This window comes from Larus michahellis, chromosome 1, assembly GCF_964199755.1.
Source record: "Larus michahellis chromosome 1, bLarMic1.1, whole genome shotgun sequence".
NCBI lineage: Eukaryota > Metazoa > Chordata > Aves > Charadriiformes > Laridae > Larus > Larus michahellis.
The window spans coordinates 160,314,998-160,332,145 of NC_133896.1; the positions used below are offsets into that span (position 1 = coordinate 160,314,998).

Genomic DNA, 17,148 nt, shown 5'->3' on the forward strand with positions numbered 1-17,148 from the left:
TCCAGATATGAATACTTATGTGTGATATTAAATCTGCATACTCCATACAGTATCAATTATTATTTAAAAAATATTCACTATGAGAAAAAGGCATATGAATCGTTATGGATACACAGCTTGCAGATCAGCATCTCAAGTTGTGATCAAAACTTACAATCACCACTCCTAATAGTATTTAAGAGGTTTTGTTTAGGACCTAAGTGGAGTAGGCAATGTGAACAAAGCAAGCGAATGAATGTTCCTTTTCCCTTCTTCCATGTAGAAAGCAGAAAGTAGTCCAAACATCAATAAAGCGCTAAGTGGATTTACATAAAATAAAAATTGTAAGATGTCATCTGACATCGATAATTAATGTCATTTTAAAACAATTCCCATGCTGATCATGACTTGGCAATTTTATTTATTTTCTAAAATTAAATCTACATGGAAATGAACGTTGATATTGTTTTAAATTTATTTGATTATCATATATCCACGGACTAGTCCCGATTTCTCAAGCTATGCGTTTTTTCCTGTCCAAATTACAAAACATTTTCAACAGCATTCTGTACAGTATTGTTCATTTTCCAAGGATGTGATTATCATCTGAACATATGGACAAGTATTTTAGCTAATAACTATATTTATGTATACAATCTACCCAGCCTGTCTGTATAGGTACAACGTGAAAACCCTTTCCATGTATTTAATTTCTCATTGTACAGGGTTTCCTCTCCGTTCTTTCACTTAAACTTTTTTTTCCCTTTTCAAAGGAGTCCTTTGCAGCAGCAGTTTTAATGACTTATTCTCTCAAGTTTTAGAAGATACTTCCCTTTCTGCTGATTGCTCTATGCTCCTGCCATGCCTTCCTCACAGCTGTTCTGCCAGTCTCCCAGATGCTTCATCTCCCCACCTCTGCAGTTTAGCAGCTCAGAACTCCATAGAGCTGCTAAAAAAGAAACAAAGCAGCTGACAGAAAAAGCATAAGCAGAACGAGCAACCTTGGCATTAGGTGTATAAAAAAGTGATTAAGTAATGCAACATCTACACCTGCATAGCTTCTGTGATGTATGTGACATGAATCACAGCACTGATACATACTTTTAAAAAAAAACACCAAACCCTGTATACATAGTTTTTGACCTTGTAATAAACTCAGGCTGAAATAGCTACTTTGAAAGAACCAACACATTTAAGCCACTTTTTTTTTTTCCCGTTTCAAAGAACTTAGCTCTTCTGTGCTACTCCTGCCCTTACTATTGTGAGCCAGACTATGCCAGGTGACAGTAAATTATATACCAAACGCCTTACCCAATTATGCTTTTGCTTGCTTTCTCTGCTTACCCTCCAGACTTCTTCCATTTTAGACCTATTACAAAGATCTTCCATCCAGCTGTGCCAAACTAACACAAACCAAAAATAATCCACCTTTAATTTCCCAAGATTCCTCTTGACCCAGCTAATGACAAAAGCAATGGTGGAAGTGAAAGCAGGTATGATCTGGAGATTATCAGAACACAGTATCACCACAGGGCTACCCCCAAATGCCTACGGGTTGAGAAATTCCATGTGATGATAGTAGCCAAGGTAAAGAGGGGTGAGGTGCTTCAATTATACCACCATTTGGCTGTCAAATAAGGTGTTTTCCAACACTAAGGCAACTGTTTTAAGAAGCAAATTATGCATTTTAATATACTGAGATATATTAAAATGGAGAAAAATAATGCAAAAACACAAGAGTGCATAGAAATGAAGTATAGCTACCAAACCATGAATAAAATAACACACGGATTTACATGTGATTAAAACCTCAAAAATTCCAATATTATTTAATCCAGAAAAAATTACACAAGTTTAATAAAGTATTGAAAATTTGGAAAGGGAACTGACATGGGAAATGACCATCTTCTTTTTCAATTAACTGAAAACAAGAAATGAAATTATTTGATGAAACCAGGTTCTTAAATTTAGAATTTATTAAAACTTCCTTCTGGTACTGTAATTCCGTATCAATTATAATTACACCTGGGAGGGGGAAAAAACCCTCAATATTAATATTTTATTACTATTAAGCTGGGAAAAATACGGTGATAGGATTAAAAAAGTCTACCAATTTTCAAAGTGAAAAAGAAATCACAGACAGGAATTGTTCTTCTACAAATTTGTCAGCCCTCAGGAATTTATTTTTTAAGAGGAAAAGGACCTTTTTCCAGAAGTACCAGAATTTAGTCATCATAAATAATAAAGTAAATGGACAAATGACCTTAACCTAGTATAAGCTATTAAAAATCTTGTGTTTTATTAATTCAGTTTAAAAAAAACAAACAGAGATGGAGCAATACAATAATGGATTGGGGAAGAATATATTATTATACTACGTTATATAATTTTTTAATTCCACACATTCTATCATAATGAATTGTTCTCATAAAATATTGCATCTTGCATTTTATAGTTCTGATAAATCAGTATTACTAAACAGGAATAGGACTCTGCAGTTCAAAATGCTATTTCTTCAGACAACCATGGTGCTAAATATAGGTTCTGTTAATAGTGATTTACCGAGGAGAAAACTCAGCTTACAGTGAATATTTTAAAGACTCATTTATACTTATAACTGACTATAAAAAAAATTAGTGATGTCACTTCCCCCCCCCCTACATTCCAGCCCAGGTTTGGTACCTCCAATATGGAACGTAGTACTAATAAAATTATGATAGAGCTTTTAACCAGAACCTGTTGCATCATATGAATTTAAAAGCTCCAGTACTCGATTGTAGCCAAGTTGCTCTTGAAATTATGCTAGCTAGAAACTCACCTACCCTGTCCAGACCTAAAAGGTCTGATTGTCAACTTCCTTAGCTTACCTGTTCCATGAACTTCCCCAGGGCTAGAGACAAACAAGTGTGCCCAGGGTCTGTAACTTTGGAATTCCTGCCATGCAGGTTTCACAGTGTCCATTACTCCGCTGCTACTCGCAAAGTGGTCTGTCAGAAAGATGCTTCAATTTTATTTATTTTTTTGTACAAATTAGAGTCTGAATTTCAAAATAAGAAAGTCATCCTTCAAGAAAAATAAGACAAGTCAGTCAGAAAAAAATAATTAGATGAAAAGGCCTCGAGATGAGATTGGATTTTGTCCAGTGACTAAAGCAATGTTTTGCAAAACGTACTTAAACTTACTAAAAATGTAGACCTATTAAAAAAAAAAGCAAACACAAACTGTGAAAGATATCAAGGAGCTAATTTCCACTGGAAGCAAAGAGCAGGCTTAACTAGCTTGCACCAGTTCACCCGAAATCAAGAATAACATCAGTAGCAAACTTTGTTATGGCAGAAAAAAACCAATTACATGGCAGAACTGGGATACAAACCTCATACAGAGATGCCTACTTAACCACTAATTCATACTCTCCACTTGATCAGAACCTGTGTCCTTTGCCTACATACCTGTTGTTAACAAAGGACAAAAACGCGCAAACCCACCCTAAATACAGCCACTATGCCATGTTAAAGGTTAGACAAAGATACTGATCCCAGTGACTATGTGGTTCAACAGAAGACTCAGAAAAACTGATTTTCACAATTTATTGGGGGCTTTAGTTTTTTTTTTTCATAACTTCCTTAACGTGCAGTGACAGACTCCCTCTGTCCTCTACGTCAAAACAAACAAAAACCAATTAAAAAAATAAAATCAAAGCTTAAAAAAAAAAGACTTCCAATTAAAGAAAAACATGGTAATTCCTCCTCTCTGCAGCACCGCGCCACTGGACGCGGGGTCGCCCACGCAGGCTGCAGCCCCGCGGACCGCGCACCGCCGGCAAAGGGGCCGAGAGGCACCCACCGGGCTCCTGCGGGCGGCCCTTGCGCCGCAAACCCGGGGAGAGCGGGGAAACACCCACGGGCGGCTCTACACCCACCGGCCTGGCCCGGCGCGGCCCCTACGCGCCTTCCAAGGTAGCCTCCCAGGCTAGATATACCTCCACATGCCGAAAGCCCCCCTCCACACACCCACATACACCGGGGGGGGCGGGGGGGGCTCCAGCTGCTGCCCTTACCGCGGCCGGGCCGAGGCGTGACCGGCCCCACCGCACCAACGGCAAACAGGCCACCAGCGCGACTAATATAAGGCCACTGCCGGCGTCGCCGGGGACCGGGGCAACCCCCGGCACACCGGTTACCCCTTCCCCCCGCCGCGAAACATCCAACCCCAGCGCCCTCAGCCCCCTCCAGCGCCAAATAACCTCCCCAAAACTGCTCCAGCAGCAGCGGCGACCACTGCGCGCATGCGCGGGGCAGGAGCGCTGCCTGCCGGGGTTCCCTCCTCGGGCGCCGCTTGCCATTGGTTGCCGAAAGTTACCGAGTGCTTTCGTGCACCTGCGGAGCGACGCCGAAAAGGGGGGTGGGGGGGAGCAAACGGCTCTACCGCGGCGCAGTGCATTGTGGGGCGGAAGAGGAGAGTCACCGCTCTGCTGGGGCCGCCATCTTGCCTGCGTCCGGATTCGCTCCCGCTTTCGCGGCCTGCTCCTTCTCCTCGCAGCGCAAAGCAGGGGAAAGGGAGAGGACGAGGGGCCCGCCCGGGCGGCGCCGATGCGTGCAGAGCCTCCTCGCACCTCTCTCGGGCGCCGCTAGCGAAGGGGGCGGGGGGTGGTCGGGCGGTCGCCGGCGCGGCCTCTCCTCTCCTTTGCCGGGATGGGCCGGTCCCGCAGCCGGAGCTCGTCCCGCTCCAAACACACCAAGAGCTCCAAGCACAACAAGAAGAACCGGAGCCGATCGCGGTCCCGCTCCCGGGAGAAGGAGCGGGCGCGGAAGCGCTCCAAGTCCCGGGAGAGCAAGCGGAACCGTCGCCGGGAGTCCCGGTCCCGCTCCCGCTCCAACACGGCCCCCTCCTCCCGCCGCGACCGGGAGCGGGAGCGCGATCGCGCCTCCTCCCCGCCCGACCGCATCGACATCTTCGGGCGCACGGTGAGCAAGCGCAGCAGCCTGGACGAGAAGCAGAAGCGGGAGGAGGAGGAGAAAAAAGCGGAGTTCGAGCGGCAGCGGAAAATGTGAGCCCCAGGGCTGGGCTGGGGGCGGGGGGGGGGGGGGGATGCTGAGGGGAGGGGGGAGGGAAGGAGGTGCTCTGTGCCCTGCTGCCTTCCTCCTCCCGGCGGGGGCCGTCTGCCGCCGGGGTACAAGCGTTGAGGCGCTCGCTGAGGCCTGGCTTCTGTTTCTTTTCCCGCCATCCTTCCCTTTTTTAACGCCCGGCTCCCTCAGGTGCGTTGGGAGCCGCCCGCCCGGGCTGCCTCCCCGCCCGCTGGCTCCGCTCGCCGCCCGCCCGCCGTTGCTCTCCGGCGCTGCTCGGAAACTTCCCTCTGTAGAGGAGGCCTCCGCGGCCCGGAGGCTTTGTGCTGCGCTGCCACACTGCCTGCCCCTCCCCTCCCGTGCCTGGAGCTTATTATGCGTCGAGCGGAGGCATCTGGAGTTGCTCGATTTAGGGTTTTAAGGAATACTATGCAACGATTATATTAACACTGGGATTTTGAGTGTTTTTTTTTTTTTTATTTCTTGCCAAATTGAGGTAGCGAGATTCGGTGACTTGTTTCATTTAAAACGTTTTTGAGTTCTCGTTGTGGGGAACGTGGTTATTTATGAGGTCTACAGAGAGAGATAAATTCTGTTTCGGCAGTCTGGTCTAGTGGGAGGTATCCCTGCCTGGCATGGGGATTGGAACTACATGATCTTTTAAGGTTCCTTCCAACCCAAACCATTCTATGATTCGATTTTAATGAACGTTGAATGTGCATTAAGATGTTTTGGCAATATTGTTAAGTGAGGAAAGAGACCTTTATGCAGCAGAGATAACAACAGTGTTAACAGTTGTGATATAGTGATTCTTGATCCTTGAATGGTACCCTTGCTCATTGGACCACTGAATCCAGAAATAGCACCTGGTTCTATGTGTGAAGCCAAGTGGTTCTGTTAATTCTCAGGGGGAGCTTTGAATTTTTTTCAGCGATATTGTTCTAACGAAATTTTAATCGTCATCCTGAGTCGTCACTTTCATTTTTGTTTCTCAATAGTCTCCTTTGCTAACTTCAGAATTTGACAGCAATGTCATTGAAAACTTGTATAGTAACACAAACACGCATGAAAATGTTGAAGCTTTTTGAGTTTATAGTTTTATTCAGTACCTGAATTAATAAAAATATTCCGTGCATATCTGGCACGAAGGATTGAAATGCGTTGAACAATTTGAGAATACAATGAATAGTTTATCTTACTATTCTGGGCTATTTTAGTTCATATGTATTGTTTTAAATATTATGTAAATGGATTTAAAGATTGAAGAGAGAGAATGTTACCCAAATAAGAAAATAAATATTACTTAACTTCAAATTTTAAGTGGTGTTAGTCCTAGTGGAGAATTTTATGGTTAGTCTGTGTCTAGGCTTTAAAAGTTGAAAGAGGGAATCTGTTCAAGTGCCTGTGGAAAATGAAGTGTTTATAATTAACCTTTAAATAATACCTCTAAAATAGTTGATCACTTTTTTGTTGTGGAGTGCTCAAATGTTAGATGTAGCAACATGTATAGAAAACTTACTGTGGAAAATAGAGTTGAAATATAAGTTAGCTTTGAAATTTTAAAACACTGATGAAGTCTGTATACAAGCAATATGGCATTTGAGTGATTTGCAACAGAACAGTAAACTTTTGAGGGAGAAACAATATTGGAAAAGATTTGGTATAGAATTTTGGTGCTTCTAGAATACGCTTTAAATTTCAAAAAGAAAAAGCAGTAAAACTGAATAGACTAGAAGGCTATGGTGTTGGAGTAAACCGTCTGTAAATTGTGTTATATATGTTGGTATATACTTACGTTAGTGAAGGAAAGAAAGTCTTGTTGACTGAATTAACTAGATTGAAAGTGACTTTTTCTTCTTGTGTCTATTCAAATCTTAATATGTGGCCTAACTTCTGCTTCTTTCTATAATGCTATTTTTCTATAAAGGCCTTGCAAATGTGACATTTTTTTCGCCAGAAATCTGCTGAAACGTAAGCAGTTTGTTTTCTGCAGATTTTCTAAAATTAATCTTTAAGAAGTAAATGGAGCGTACTAAAAATATTTTTACATTAATGACTTACCTGTTTCTCTGAAGTCATGGCTCAGTAGGTCAGGATGATAAGCTTATACTTTTTTATAAAATACTGTAAGTTCATGCAATTTAAAAAAAAAAAACCAAAAAACAACCAACCAACCAACCAAGGAGTAGTTGGTATAAACTATAGACTAAATCAGAATAAATTGAGATTTATTCATCTGTTTAGAATTTGATTTTTTCTTGATAAACTCAGAGCTGTTCTTTGGAAGTATGTGATCTTTATCCATAGGCACAAGGTAGTCTTACAAATGAACTTTGAGAATAAATGTTTTACTTTATTCTATTTCACTTTCTATTTCTAGTGTTTCAAGAAATGTGGTTGCTTACATTGAACAGTTATTATATCTTTGTAATACTGTCATTGCCTATGAATGTGAAAAGATATATTTGTTTGGTTTAATTACATTTGAATGGAATTTGTTGGGGTGAGAAGAATTAAACGTGTGCAGGCACAGTGTTTAATTGGAGTACCTGTCAGTTGCTGAGGATATTTGAAAATTTCAGACATGAGTGTCAGGGTTTGGGTTTTTTTGTAACTATGTACTATCTTTATTCAGTTATCTAACTTTTATTCTAGATTTCCGTCGTGTTAAACGTAAAGCTAAAATAGTTGAATAAAACATGCGAATTTGAGCTTTCTGAAAAATTACTCCTGTAGGACAGCCACTTATGTATGCTAAGCTGTATCAGTACAGGAAGGTGAGAGTACTTGCTCCTAAATAGATACTCATAAAAGGGATGAAAAACTTTTAAAATTAAAAGGTTATTTAGTATATAAAGGGTGTTCAAAAATTTGTTTTTAAACTTTTGACCCCTCTTCTACCTTTCATCCAAAAAGGATTGTAGGTAGTAGTGGCTTGGCAGAGGCACGCTACCAGAATGGGGTTGATGCGTTTTTCTGGATGATGGTAGTCTTGTTTTTGTGTTTTTCTGACAGAAGTTACCTCAAGGTATTTTGTGTTGCTTTAGGAAAAGTGAATGCTGGCTTAATGTGCCACTGGATAAGTTTGCTATCTTTTGAGGAACATAAGAATAAAATTTGTCTTCTGGGGCTGAATGTTTAAGTTGGGGGTACCAAAACTTTTTACTGAAGGAGACGGACTACCCATTTGTTTTGGCACACTTTTGAAAAGAAGATATATGAACAGGGAGAATTTGGGAGCCTTTCACCTCTGTGTTTCACATGTTTATCTAGATTAGTAATCTTTATTATATCCTGTTGCATGTTTGCAAATTGTACACTAGGAAGACTAAAAGTTTGTAAACCTGTAACACTTTTTTCCCTTTTTTAAAGGTTGTTTTTATATCTCTCAATATAAATAACATTTATCTCTCAAGATAAATAAGAAAATGCAAACATTATGAAAATTACATGATATTAGGATATTACAACAGTAGTAGTTGTTCTAAATCATGGGTTTCTGGTGCTGACAGACCAGAAGTTAAGTTTATAAGATTGAACTTTCATTTTAAGTATTCTGTGAAGTACAATTTCAAGGCTAAAATAACAACTTTCTCCTCAAAGCCCATAATGATTCTAAATAAGCAATATTATATGAAACATAGCTATACAGTATTCATTTTTGTTGGCCTTCCGATATCTAATTGCCATATTGTACTAGTGATTACTACCCAGAAGAATTTTTTTCTTCCTTTTGTAATAAACTTGCAAATTGATCTAATCTTTTTGTGTCCTTTTTAATGAAAACTTAGAACAGCGATCAGGCTGAGTGATAATGCTGTTACTGCTAAACAAAATAAAGACAAAAAGACATTTGAAAATACTTCCAAAATTAAGAACATGGAAAACTGTAAAGGTTGCAAGGACTTATTTAGTGCTTGGTATTGGTATTTTTATTGATAATTACTGTAGAAAAAGAGTGCTGCAATAAGTAACCTAAGAAGAGGTGAGGTACTTGAAATTTGATGAGGTAAATGATTGAATAACTAGATTACAGATACAACACTTGGAATTCTCGTTTAAAATATTTAAAATGCAAATTTAATTGCTTCTGTCTTCTATTTTAGTTATTAAAGATTAGTAATCTGAGGTGGTGGATTTAAGAGAGGATTTTACAAGATGTGGCTTAAAATGGAGACCATTTAGATTCCTGAAGGATGGCCAAAGTTGGGTGGGGTCTTTTACTTTTTTTCTTTTCTTTCGCCCCCCTAAAAATGTTCGGGAAGTAGTATGATAAGCTGTTTTCTTAAGCTTAGTGTCTTGAGATATGGAGAGATGCTAAATATGGCATGGTCTGAATGGGTTCCCTGTGGTAGGAACACTGATTGCCTGAATATTCACTTTCCTTAGATGTAGGGCAAAACATTCTTTAAATATATAATCTGTGTCTGTAAGGTATAAAACTTTATAAAAGTGATTCAGTAGTGTGGCTGATGCTGTGTTTTTGAAAGACTGTTTCAGTGCAACCATTTTTTATTGATTAAAAAGTAATCCTGCTGTTTGCATTTTGTAGTCGTCAACAAGAAATTGAAGAGAAACTCATAGAGGAAGAAACTGCTCGAAGAGTGGAAGAGCTTGTGGCTAAACGTGTAGAAGAAGAGTTGGAGAAAAGGAAGGATGAGATTGAGCGAGAGGTTCTCCGCAGGGTGGAGGAGGCTAAGCGCATCATGGAAAAACAGTTGCTCGAAGAACTCGAGCGACAGCGACAAGCTGAACTTGCAGCACAAAAAGCCAGAGAGGTAACGCTCGGTCGTTTGGAAAGTAGAGACAGTCCATGGCAAAACTTTCAGTGTTGGTTTGTGCCTCCTGTTCGGTTCAGAAAGAGATGGAATACAGCAAATCTAATTCCCTTCTCATATAAACTTGCATTGCTGCGAAACTTAATTTCTAGCCTATTCAGAGGAGCTCACTGATACTTAAACAGTTATTCTCCTAAAACCTGAACAAGGATACTTGATTTTTAATGGAACTGACCTACATATTTCAGAATTGTTTGAAACTTTTGCCATGGCTGCAGGATTTATCAGCGGTCCTTTCATTTTTGGGGAAGGGTATTGAAAATCTGTAATTATGTATCCTTCATTTGTTTCATTTTATTTACCTAGACTGTAAGAGGCTTTTGCCTTCAGTCAGGCAAAAAGCAGGGTCCAGCAGTGAGCTGCAGTACCTGTCTTTAACAAATAGGTTTCTTACTCTTCATTTAAAATGAACATTTTCCTTGAGCATACATTGGACTAATTCTGGGACTTCGAGCATAAGCCCATCCACGTCTTCATGAAGGATCTATGTCCAAATCATTATATCCATTTTTAATAACTACTAACAACTACTTTTTTTTCCCTAGAAGTTATAAAAGAGCAGGTTGCCCTTGTCTGAAGTCAAGCTGAACATGTGACTTGGGTTTTTGGTTTTGTTTTTTTTTTTAATCAGCAGCTGGAGCAGAAGCTGAAAATGTCTTTCTGTGAGACAGTAATTTGCTACTACAGGCTTTGATGCCTGCCTGCACCAATCATTCCAGGATCCAGAAATTTCAAGACAAACTTTAAACCATAAAGGAAATTTGTGCTGAATAGTCATAAGTCTCAAATGTCTTTTTCACTCTGTACCTCCTACACAGTTTATTTCAAATTAATATTTTGATTGGCTTACAAAAGGAAAGACAGTAGCAATGAAGCTTTCCCCTTCATACTAAATGTGACTTGTCTGTCACATAATATCTTTAAATTAAAAGAAAAAAAAAAACAGAACACTGAGTTCCAACAAATATTAAGCATATTAAATTACACTCGTTTTGCAAATTCAAACCTTGACTATGTAAGAATTGAAGTTGAATTTAGATGTCTATAGTCAGCAAATGCTTCATGTACAGACGTCTTCATTTGATCAGATGGATGACTTTTTTTTTTAACAAAAGTACTTTTGCCGTTGTCAATGTGATGTGAAGAAGTCCCATTGGTTCTTTATAATGCAGAATAAACTTCCATGCCTGGAGTGAAGTGTGCTAGCTAGTAGCTGGTTACTAGTCATAGTAAGAAGTTTTCTCTTCGTATGCTTGCTTTGTTCGTATTAACTTTTTTTTCTTACACAGACACAAACCTCTGGCTAACTTTAAATCTTCCAAATACTAAAATAATTCGGATCTATATTACGTGAACTGAAACACCTCAAAAACTTTCACGCAGTCTTCATATTTATGAGTTGCATAACAGAGTTCCATAAAATTCACCAAGAAAACAACAATTACAAGGCTTTATTTCCTGATCTTGCCTTCCCTGGACTCCTGAATTCCAAGTTCAGACTGCAAATGACAGTTTCAGCTGTCTTAAAATTGTCAAAATATTGAATGTTAAGTCCATTCTCCCCATGAAAGAAGCCCATAGCTCCATGAAGTATGGATTACCATTTGTATTTTTCACTAACAGTAAATGTATTTTTCTTATTAATTGTTTGCCTTAGGAATGATTTACATATTTTTGTTCCTTCTTATCATAAACATCTGCATTCCTCAGCTCAGCCTTCCTTGTATGTTGTTTCTTTATAAATGGTTGAGCTGCTGATGCAGGTATTGCCAAGCTAACAGTACAAATCATTTTAAAGAGGAAGCTGGCGTGTATGGCAGCCGAGGAGCACACTCTGCAGGACACTGGACAAGACAGTAAATATTCAACTTTTAATGCTGATTAAAGGAGTATAGGTAAAGAAATACGTAGGTATACTTAATTGGTGAGACAAACTATTCACTTTATTTATATTTTCTATATTACTTTTTAATTTGGTAAATACTATCCAGTTTTTGTAGTTGTCCTTGTTGATTTGTGTGATATTAAAATTCTAGTAATAAATTGTCAGGATTCTATGATTAGGGAGGGTTTAGTCGGTTGCTGTTTGGACTGGGCGGGATGACTTAGATTGAGTACTAGAAATCAGATTTAGTGGCTGCGCAATTTACCGTTGTGAGACAAAATTGGTGGCTGTAAAGCTGCCACTTTAAGTCAGTTCACAAAAGAATTCTGAGAAAGATTAGTGAACATGCATAAATGAGTATTTTACTTTACTAACATCTTGCCCTGTCCTCCCCTTTAGGAAGAAGAGCGTGCAAAGCGTGAGGAACTAGAGCGAATACTGGAAGAGAATAATCGAAAAATTGCAGAAGCACAGGCTAAACTGGTATGTGAAGATGTAGTTAACAGTTCTGTAGAGGAGTACAGGTCTCTCTGCCTGATTTGCAACACAATTAAAATAAACAAATCGACTCTTTCTAGAATTTATCTTGTCTGTTGACGTTTATGTCAGTAGCGTTGCTCTCCTTTCCTCAAGCATGAGAGACCAGATCCTTAGCAGTAACACTAGTCTGAAAAAATTGTTCAGGTGCAGTTAATTTAGAGAAAGATAGCTGCTTTCAGAAATTGAAAAGTATGTTTTTAACAGCATCTCACAGGGAAGGTTGAAGTAAGTTTGCAAACATGTTCAGCTTCTAGAACAGAAGTGACTAATTCTGTTTTGTTGAGCAGGACAAGTACAAACTGGATTTGAGGCTCGTATCATGGTGATGTAGAAGTGCTGAAAGGGACTTTCAGCATACACTTAAGATGTCTCAGTTATGAAAGTCTAGTTTATGTTGGTCTCCAAGCCTACTTAAGCAGGTGCCTGCCTCATAAGAATATTCAGTATGATTTAGCTGATTCTAATCAATTGATGATAAGCTAAACTAAGCTTCTTCTGAATCCTGATTGAAATCTATTGGTTTCAATTATCCAAGTAATTACACCTTTTTCAGGTAAAGATGATGCTTCTTAAAAATGTTTGCTTGAACTACATCTGCTGTAGAGCTCTTTCTCTTTTACTCCTTTCCCAACCTCTTATGCTGGAAACAGGACAAATAGAAAATTTAAGGTATTAACTGACATAATGAACACCTTTAGGAAGACACCATTGGAGGAGCTGTAAGAACCATAAGACAGTGTAAGGATTGATTTGTTAGAAATCAAGTAAAGATGGTTTTGAATTAGGAGAGGTTTTTAGATGGGTTTTGGAGTGGGGAGGACCTGTGAAGGTCTGTTACTTCATTAAATTGTGCCTTCATCTGACACGTGTCAGGGGAATTTATATATACACTGACTTCCTTAATTAAAACGTAACATGTTGTTTGCAAAGCAATGCTGAAAAACATTGCACTCAAGACTTTGATACACTAGCTGTAGAAAATGTTCAGTCTTTCTTCTAAACTTAGCTCAAATAACCGTTTTATAAATAGTTTCACTGAAACCAACTATGGTGTCTAGCTCAGGTAGAACTGCTTACATACCTATGCAGGATTAGACCTGTTTGGAAGTTAATAGGGACTTGTAAATTGCTTTTATGACTACAAAATATGCTGGCCTAAATTCTACCATTTTCATATATAGGCTGAAGAACAATTGAAAATTGTTGAAGAACAAAGAAAGATTCATGAGGAGAGGATGAAACTAGAACAAGAGAGACAACGTCAGCAAAAGGAAGAGCAAAAAATTATCCTGGGCAAAGGGAAGTCTAGGCCAAAACTGTCCTTCTCACTAAAGAGCCAGGATTAAATTGCAACTCTGAACTCTTAAAAGAAAAAAAAGAAACAAACAAAAAAACAACAAAAAAAGGAAAACAAACAAAAAAACTTTGTATGGTAGCTTCATGTTGAAGTGGTTTTTTTTTTTTTCCTCTCAATTTTTTTTTTTTTTTGTCTTTTTTGAAAGTCTGGAAAGTTAGCTTGTTCTAATAGGGGCTGTGCTCTGCAATTCTTAATTTTTTTTAAACTTCCATTACGTTAAACCCTTATCAGATCATTGTTGCCTTTTAGAGGGTAATCTGTTCTCATCAATTTTGTTTCTGTATTAGTGGCCTGAAGCAGATCAGGTCAGTTTATGAATTGTGGATGATCTGATAAGGTTTTACTGACCTACGCATCAGAGTTTGACTCTGATAATTGACAGAACTTTATACTGGGTATTGCTGACTTTTAATTTTTATTTTTTTTTTTAAAAAGTCAGTAAATACATGAGTAAATTGCCATAGTATTACTGGACCTCTGTGGTTTATTGTTAAATCAGTGTCCTATGATACTGTCCCATTGTTGCTCTTGATGTTCCTGATACAGGTAAGGAAATAGTTTGTCACTTCTGCTATGAATACATAGAGAGAGTTCAGTATTGTCTCTGTTAGATTTGTTTTTATTACATTGACAGCATTCAACCAGCGTTCCCCATTGTGTAAATAAACCAATTTGCTGAATAAAGTGAAAGTCTTAAATTCATATGTTTAAGTAAATTTTTTTAGTACACTTCTATAAACAGCTATAAGAGTGACAATTCACATTACTAAATTCAAGACTATAGTGGTATTTTTTTCCTTAATTTTGCTTTTAACTATTGTGGCTTCTCATATGCAAAATTACACATGGTAAAAAAATCCCTGCAGTTGTGAATGTTTTTGATGGCTGCTGCTGTTTTCATGAATGTTGGTTTTTATTCTGACAGAGACTTATTTCAGCTGTAGTATCATGTTTAAACAGCTGTTTGGCTTACTGCGCCCAAACCAATACCTCGATATCTAATCCCTTTCAGTTCACCTCATAATATACTATATTGTATCAGTTAAAGTCATTACCATATAATGAATCTGATGGATACTAAAGGATTTAAAAATGGAAGTTTTTTTCCCCAAAGGACTGGACCGGCTAGCATACTCGAAGTGAAAAACAGAAAGTGAGATTCTGTCTAAATATATTGTTTTAACCAGAAAGCAACTGTTATACAGATCATGAATGTTATCCATTTATATATACAGGTTTTATTTTGAAAAAATGAAACTACAGATTGAAAACTATATATAAAGTCCCCTTTTTGTATATAATTCTCCTGCCAAAACCTGGATTACTGTAGCTTGTCCAGTTCTAAAACTTTCTTGTTCCTGTCGGTATGCAACATCTGTAGTAACCGTAAAAAGAAAGTTGCCAGTAGTTGCCTGAGCATTTGAATGTCACTGGACAAAGTTGGAAATAATTACTGATATTCCCAAAGGATCTATTTCTGTAGATTTGGCAAATTAAATGTGGGAGCAAGTTGAGTCTGCCACTGAAAGCAGTATTCAACGTGCTTTGTATGAAACCTGGGCTTGTGGGCAGACTTCTGTGTATCGCTTTGTCCAGTATGTCAAGAAAAATGTGAAGACAGTAAAATACCTACCTAAGTAAATTACTGTACTTAAATTTGTCTATATATTGTATTACAAAAGAAGGTTGAAGGTTGCTTAATGCATAAAAACAAAAGCTGAAGCCAAATAAATCATGTATATGACCTGTTGGCAGGAGCAGGTTGTATTTAAAGCTCAACTGATACCTGTATTTCTAAAACAGAAAACATCCCCTGTTCCCTTATGAGAAACAAGCTATTAAAAGTCAATACTCAAAACAGACCTATGCATTTTTGTTTCCTCTCCTCTTCCAAGAGCAAGAAGCTAAGTTCTCATATGTGCAGCTGTGGTATCAAACATTTTGTTCTCCGTCACTAATTTGCTGCTAAATAGCGGCGTTTGTTCTTTACGCTTAACGTTGCATAGGCTTAGTCTTTGAGAGGTTATTTTCAATCACACCTTTAGGACTACTGTGTGGACAAAATGTCCAATCACAATTAGATTGTCCTTTCTGCCGTTCTGTACCTTCGTACCTGTGTTTCCTTCCCCCTGCTGTCAAAGAAGGAAAAACAGCTACATATTTCCTTTTTGTTGTTGTTGGGGCAGAAGTTCAGTTGGTAGAAACCACTGTCTCTTTACTGTCCTAAAGCATTCTGAACTTGTTAGATAGTTTTCTGTGGACCTGGTACGGCACATTTGCATTATTCTGGGGTTTTCTTCTTAAAATTACTGTAGGACTTCAGGGATACTGTTTATTTCTAGGAAAATAAAGAGGTGCACACAGATTGGGAGGGGAGTAAATTGACATTGGATGATAAGAACTTGTGATGTTACATTGCCTTAAGACTCGATACCCATGTGATGCAAAGCGGGTTAGAATATAGAGTGACAGTTAGGTAGTGATTAAACTGAGTATGAGCTGTGCGGGTGGGTCTGCGTGAGGGCATTAACCTACCTAGAGAAATTCCTGTTAGAAATCATGTTGGGAGTTTAATTTTTATTTCACTACAGTTTGAAGTTTCAACTGCAAATTTTGGTTAGACAATTTTTGGTTCTGTTTTTTGTGTTTTGTTTTGGGGTTTTTTGGGTTGTGGTTTTTTTTGGGGGGGTGGGGGTGGGGTGGGGGGTGGTCCTGCCCTTCCCCCCATGGAGTCGTCATTTTGTTGCCACATGCCCTGAGCGATCTTCACTTCCCTTATATGATGACAGAAGAGATCTTGAGTTTTCCCAACCCCTGATCATAAACATCCTGGAGAATTATTTTAATACCAAACGCTGCATCTACCGGGCGGAGGCAGGAGAGAGTGGAAGGCCTTGGAGCAGTGTCCTAGCAGCGTGCTGTTACTTTGTAGATTTGTTGAACTGCCCTTTGAACTTCCCATGTTCATCGCCATCATTTTTCCAAGCGCAAGTGGAAAGCTGACTGCTGTGAAATGTATCGGAGGGCTGGTGTCCTTGAAGCTTAGCAAAGCAGAGACAGTGAGGCTGGTGAGATGTCTAAGCTGCCAAGCAACTGCGTACCTGCGTGTAGACAGATGTGTCGGTATTGCCTTACTAAAGTATCAATACTTCATCCGTTCCTATCTTGTCTTGAAAAAGAAGGATCTATTTTCATCGTCTCTCCTTTTCTCTTAAGCTGTGTGCCACCTCGTACACCTCACCCTATTGCCCTTGCTGACTTGAAGATTGTAAACCCCTCTTTTTCATGCTACTAACGTGCCCTTGTATGATTTTTTGAGTTTCTGTGCCGTTTTTTGCATGTACCCCAAATATGAAGGTGTTAGTTGTGGTTCACTCTTAACTGCATGAAGTATCTCGTTAAACGTTTTCAGAGTATTTGAGGATGTGTTGTCCCTTTGGCAAGCAGGAGGAAAATTATTAGCTCTGTTACTGTAGGGTCTCAGCG

The 17,148-nt window shown here is 39.0% G+C and overlaps 1 protein-coding gene across 3 annotated transcripts; it reads left to right on the top strand.

Annotated features, from left to right (window-relative positions):
• Positions 1-3,007: 3,007 nt before the first annotated feature.
• On the top strand, positions 3,008-14,364 carry ARGLU1 (arginine and glutamate rich 1). Of its 3 annotated transcripts, none has more exons than XR_012584135.1 (4): positions 3,008-5,026; positions 9,595-11,736; positions 12,165-12,248; positions 13,487-14,364. XR_012584135.1 is itself a non-coding variant. In XM_074561777.1 (4 exons), the coding sequence occupies exons 1-4, from the start codon at positions 4,671-4,673 to the stop codon at positions 13,649-13,651; spliced, it is 831 nt and encodes a 276-aa protein (XP_074417878.1). In that variant the 5' UTR covers positions 3,008-4,670; the 3' UTR covers positions 13,652-14,364. The 3 variants fall into 3 exon arrangements, 1 of the variants encoding a protein (XP_074417878.1); XR_012584137.1 differs by having other exon boundaries at positions 9,595-9,820; positions 11,679-12,248; XM_074561777.1 differs by having other exon boundaries at positions 9,595-9,820.
• The last annotated feature ends 2,784 nt before the right edge of the window (positions 14,365-17,148 follow it).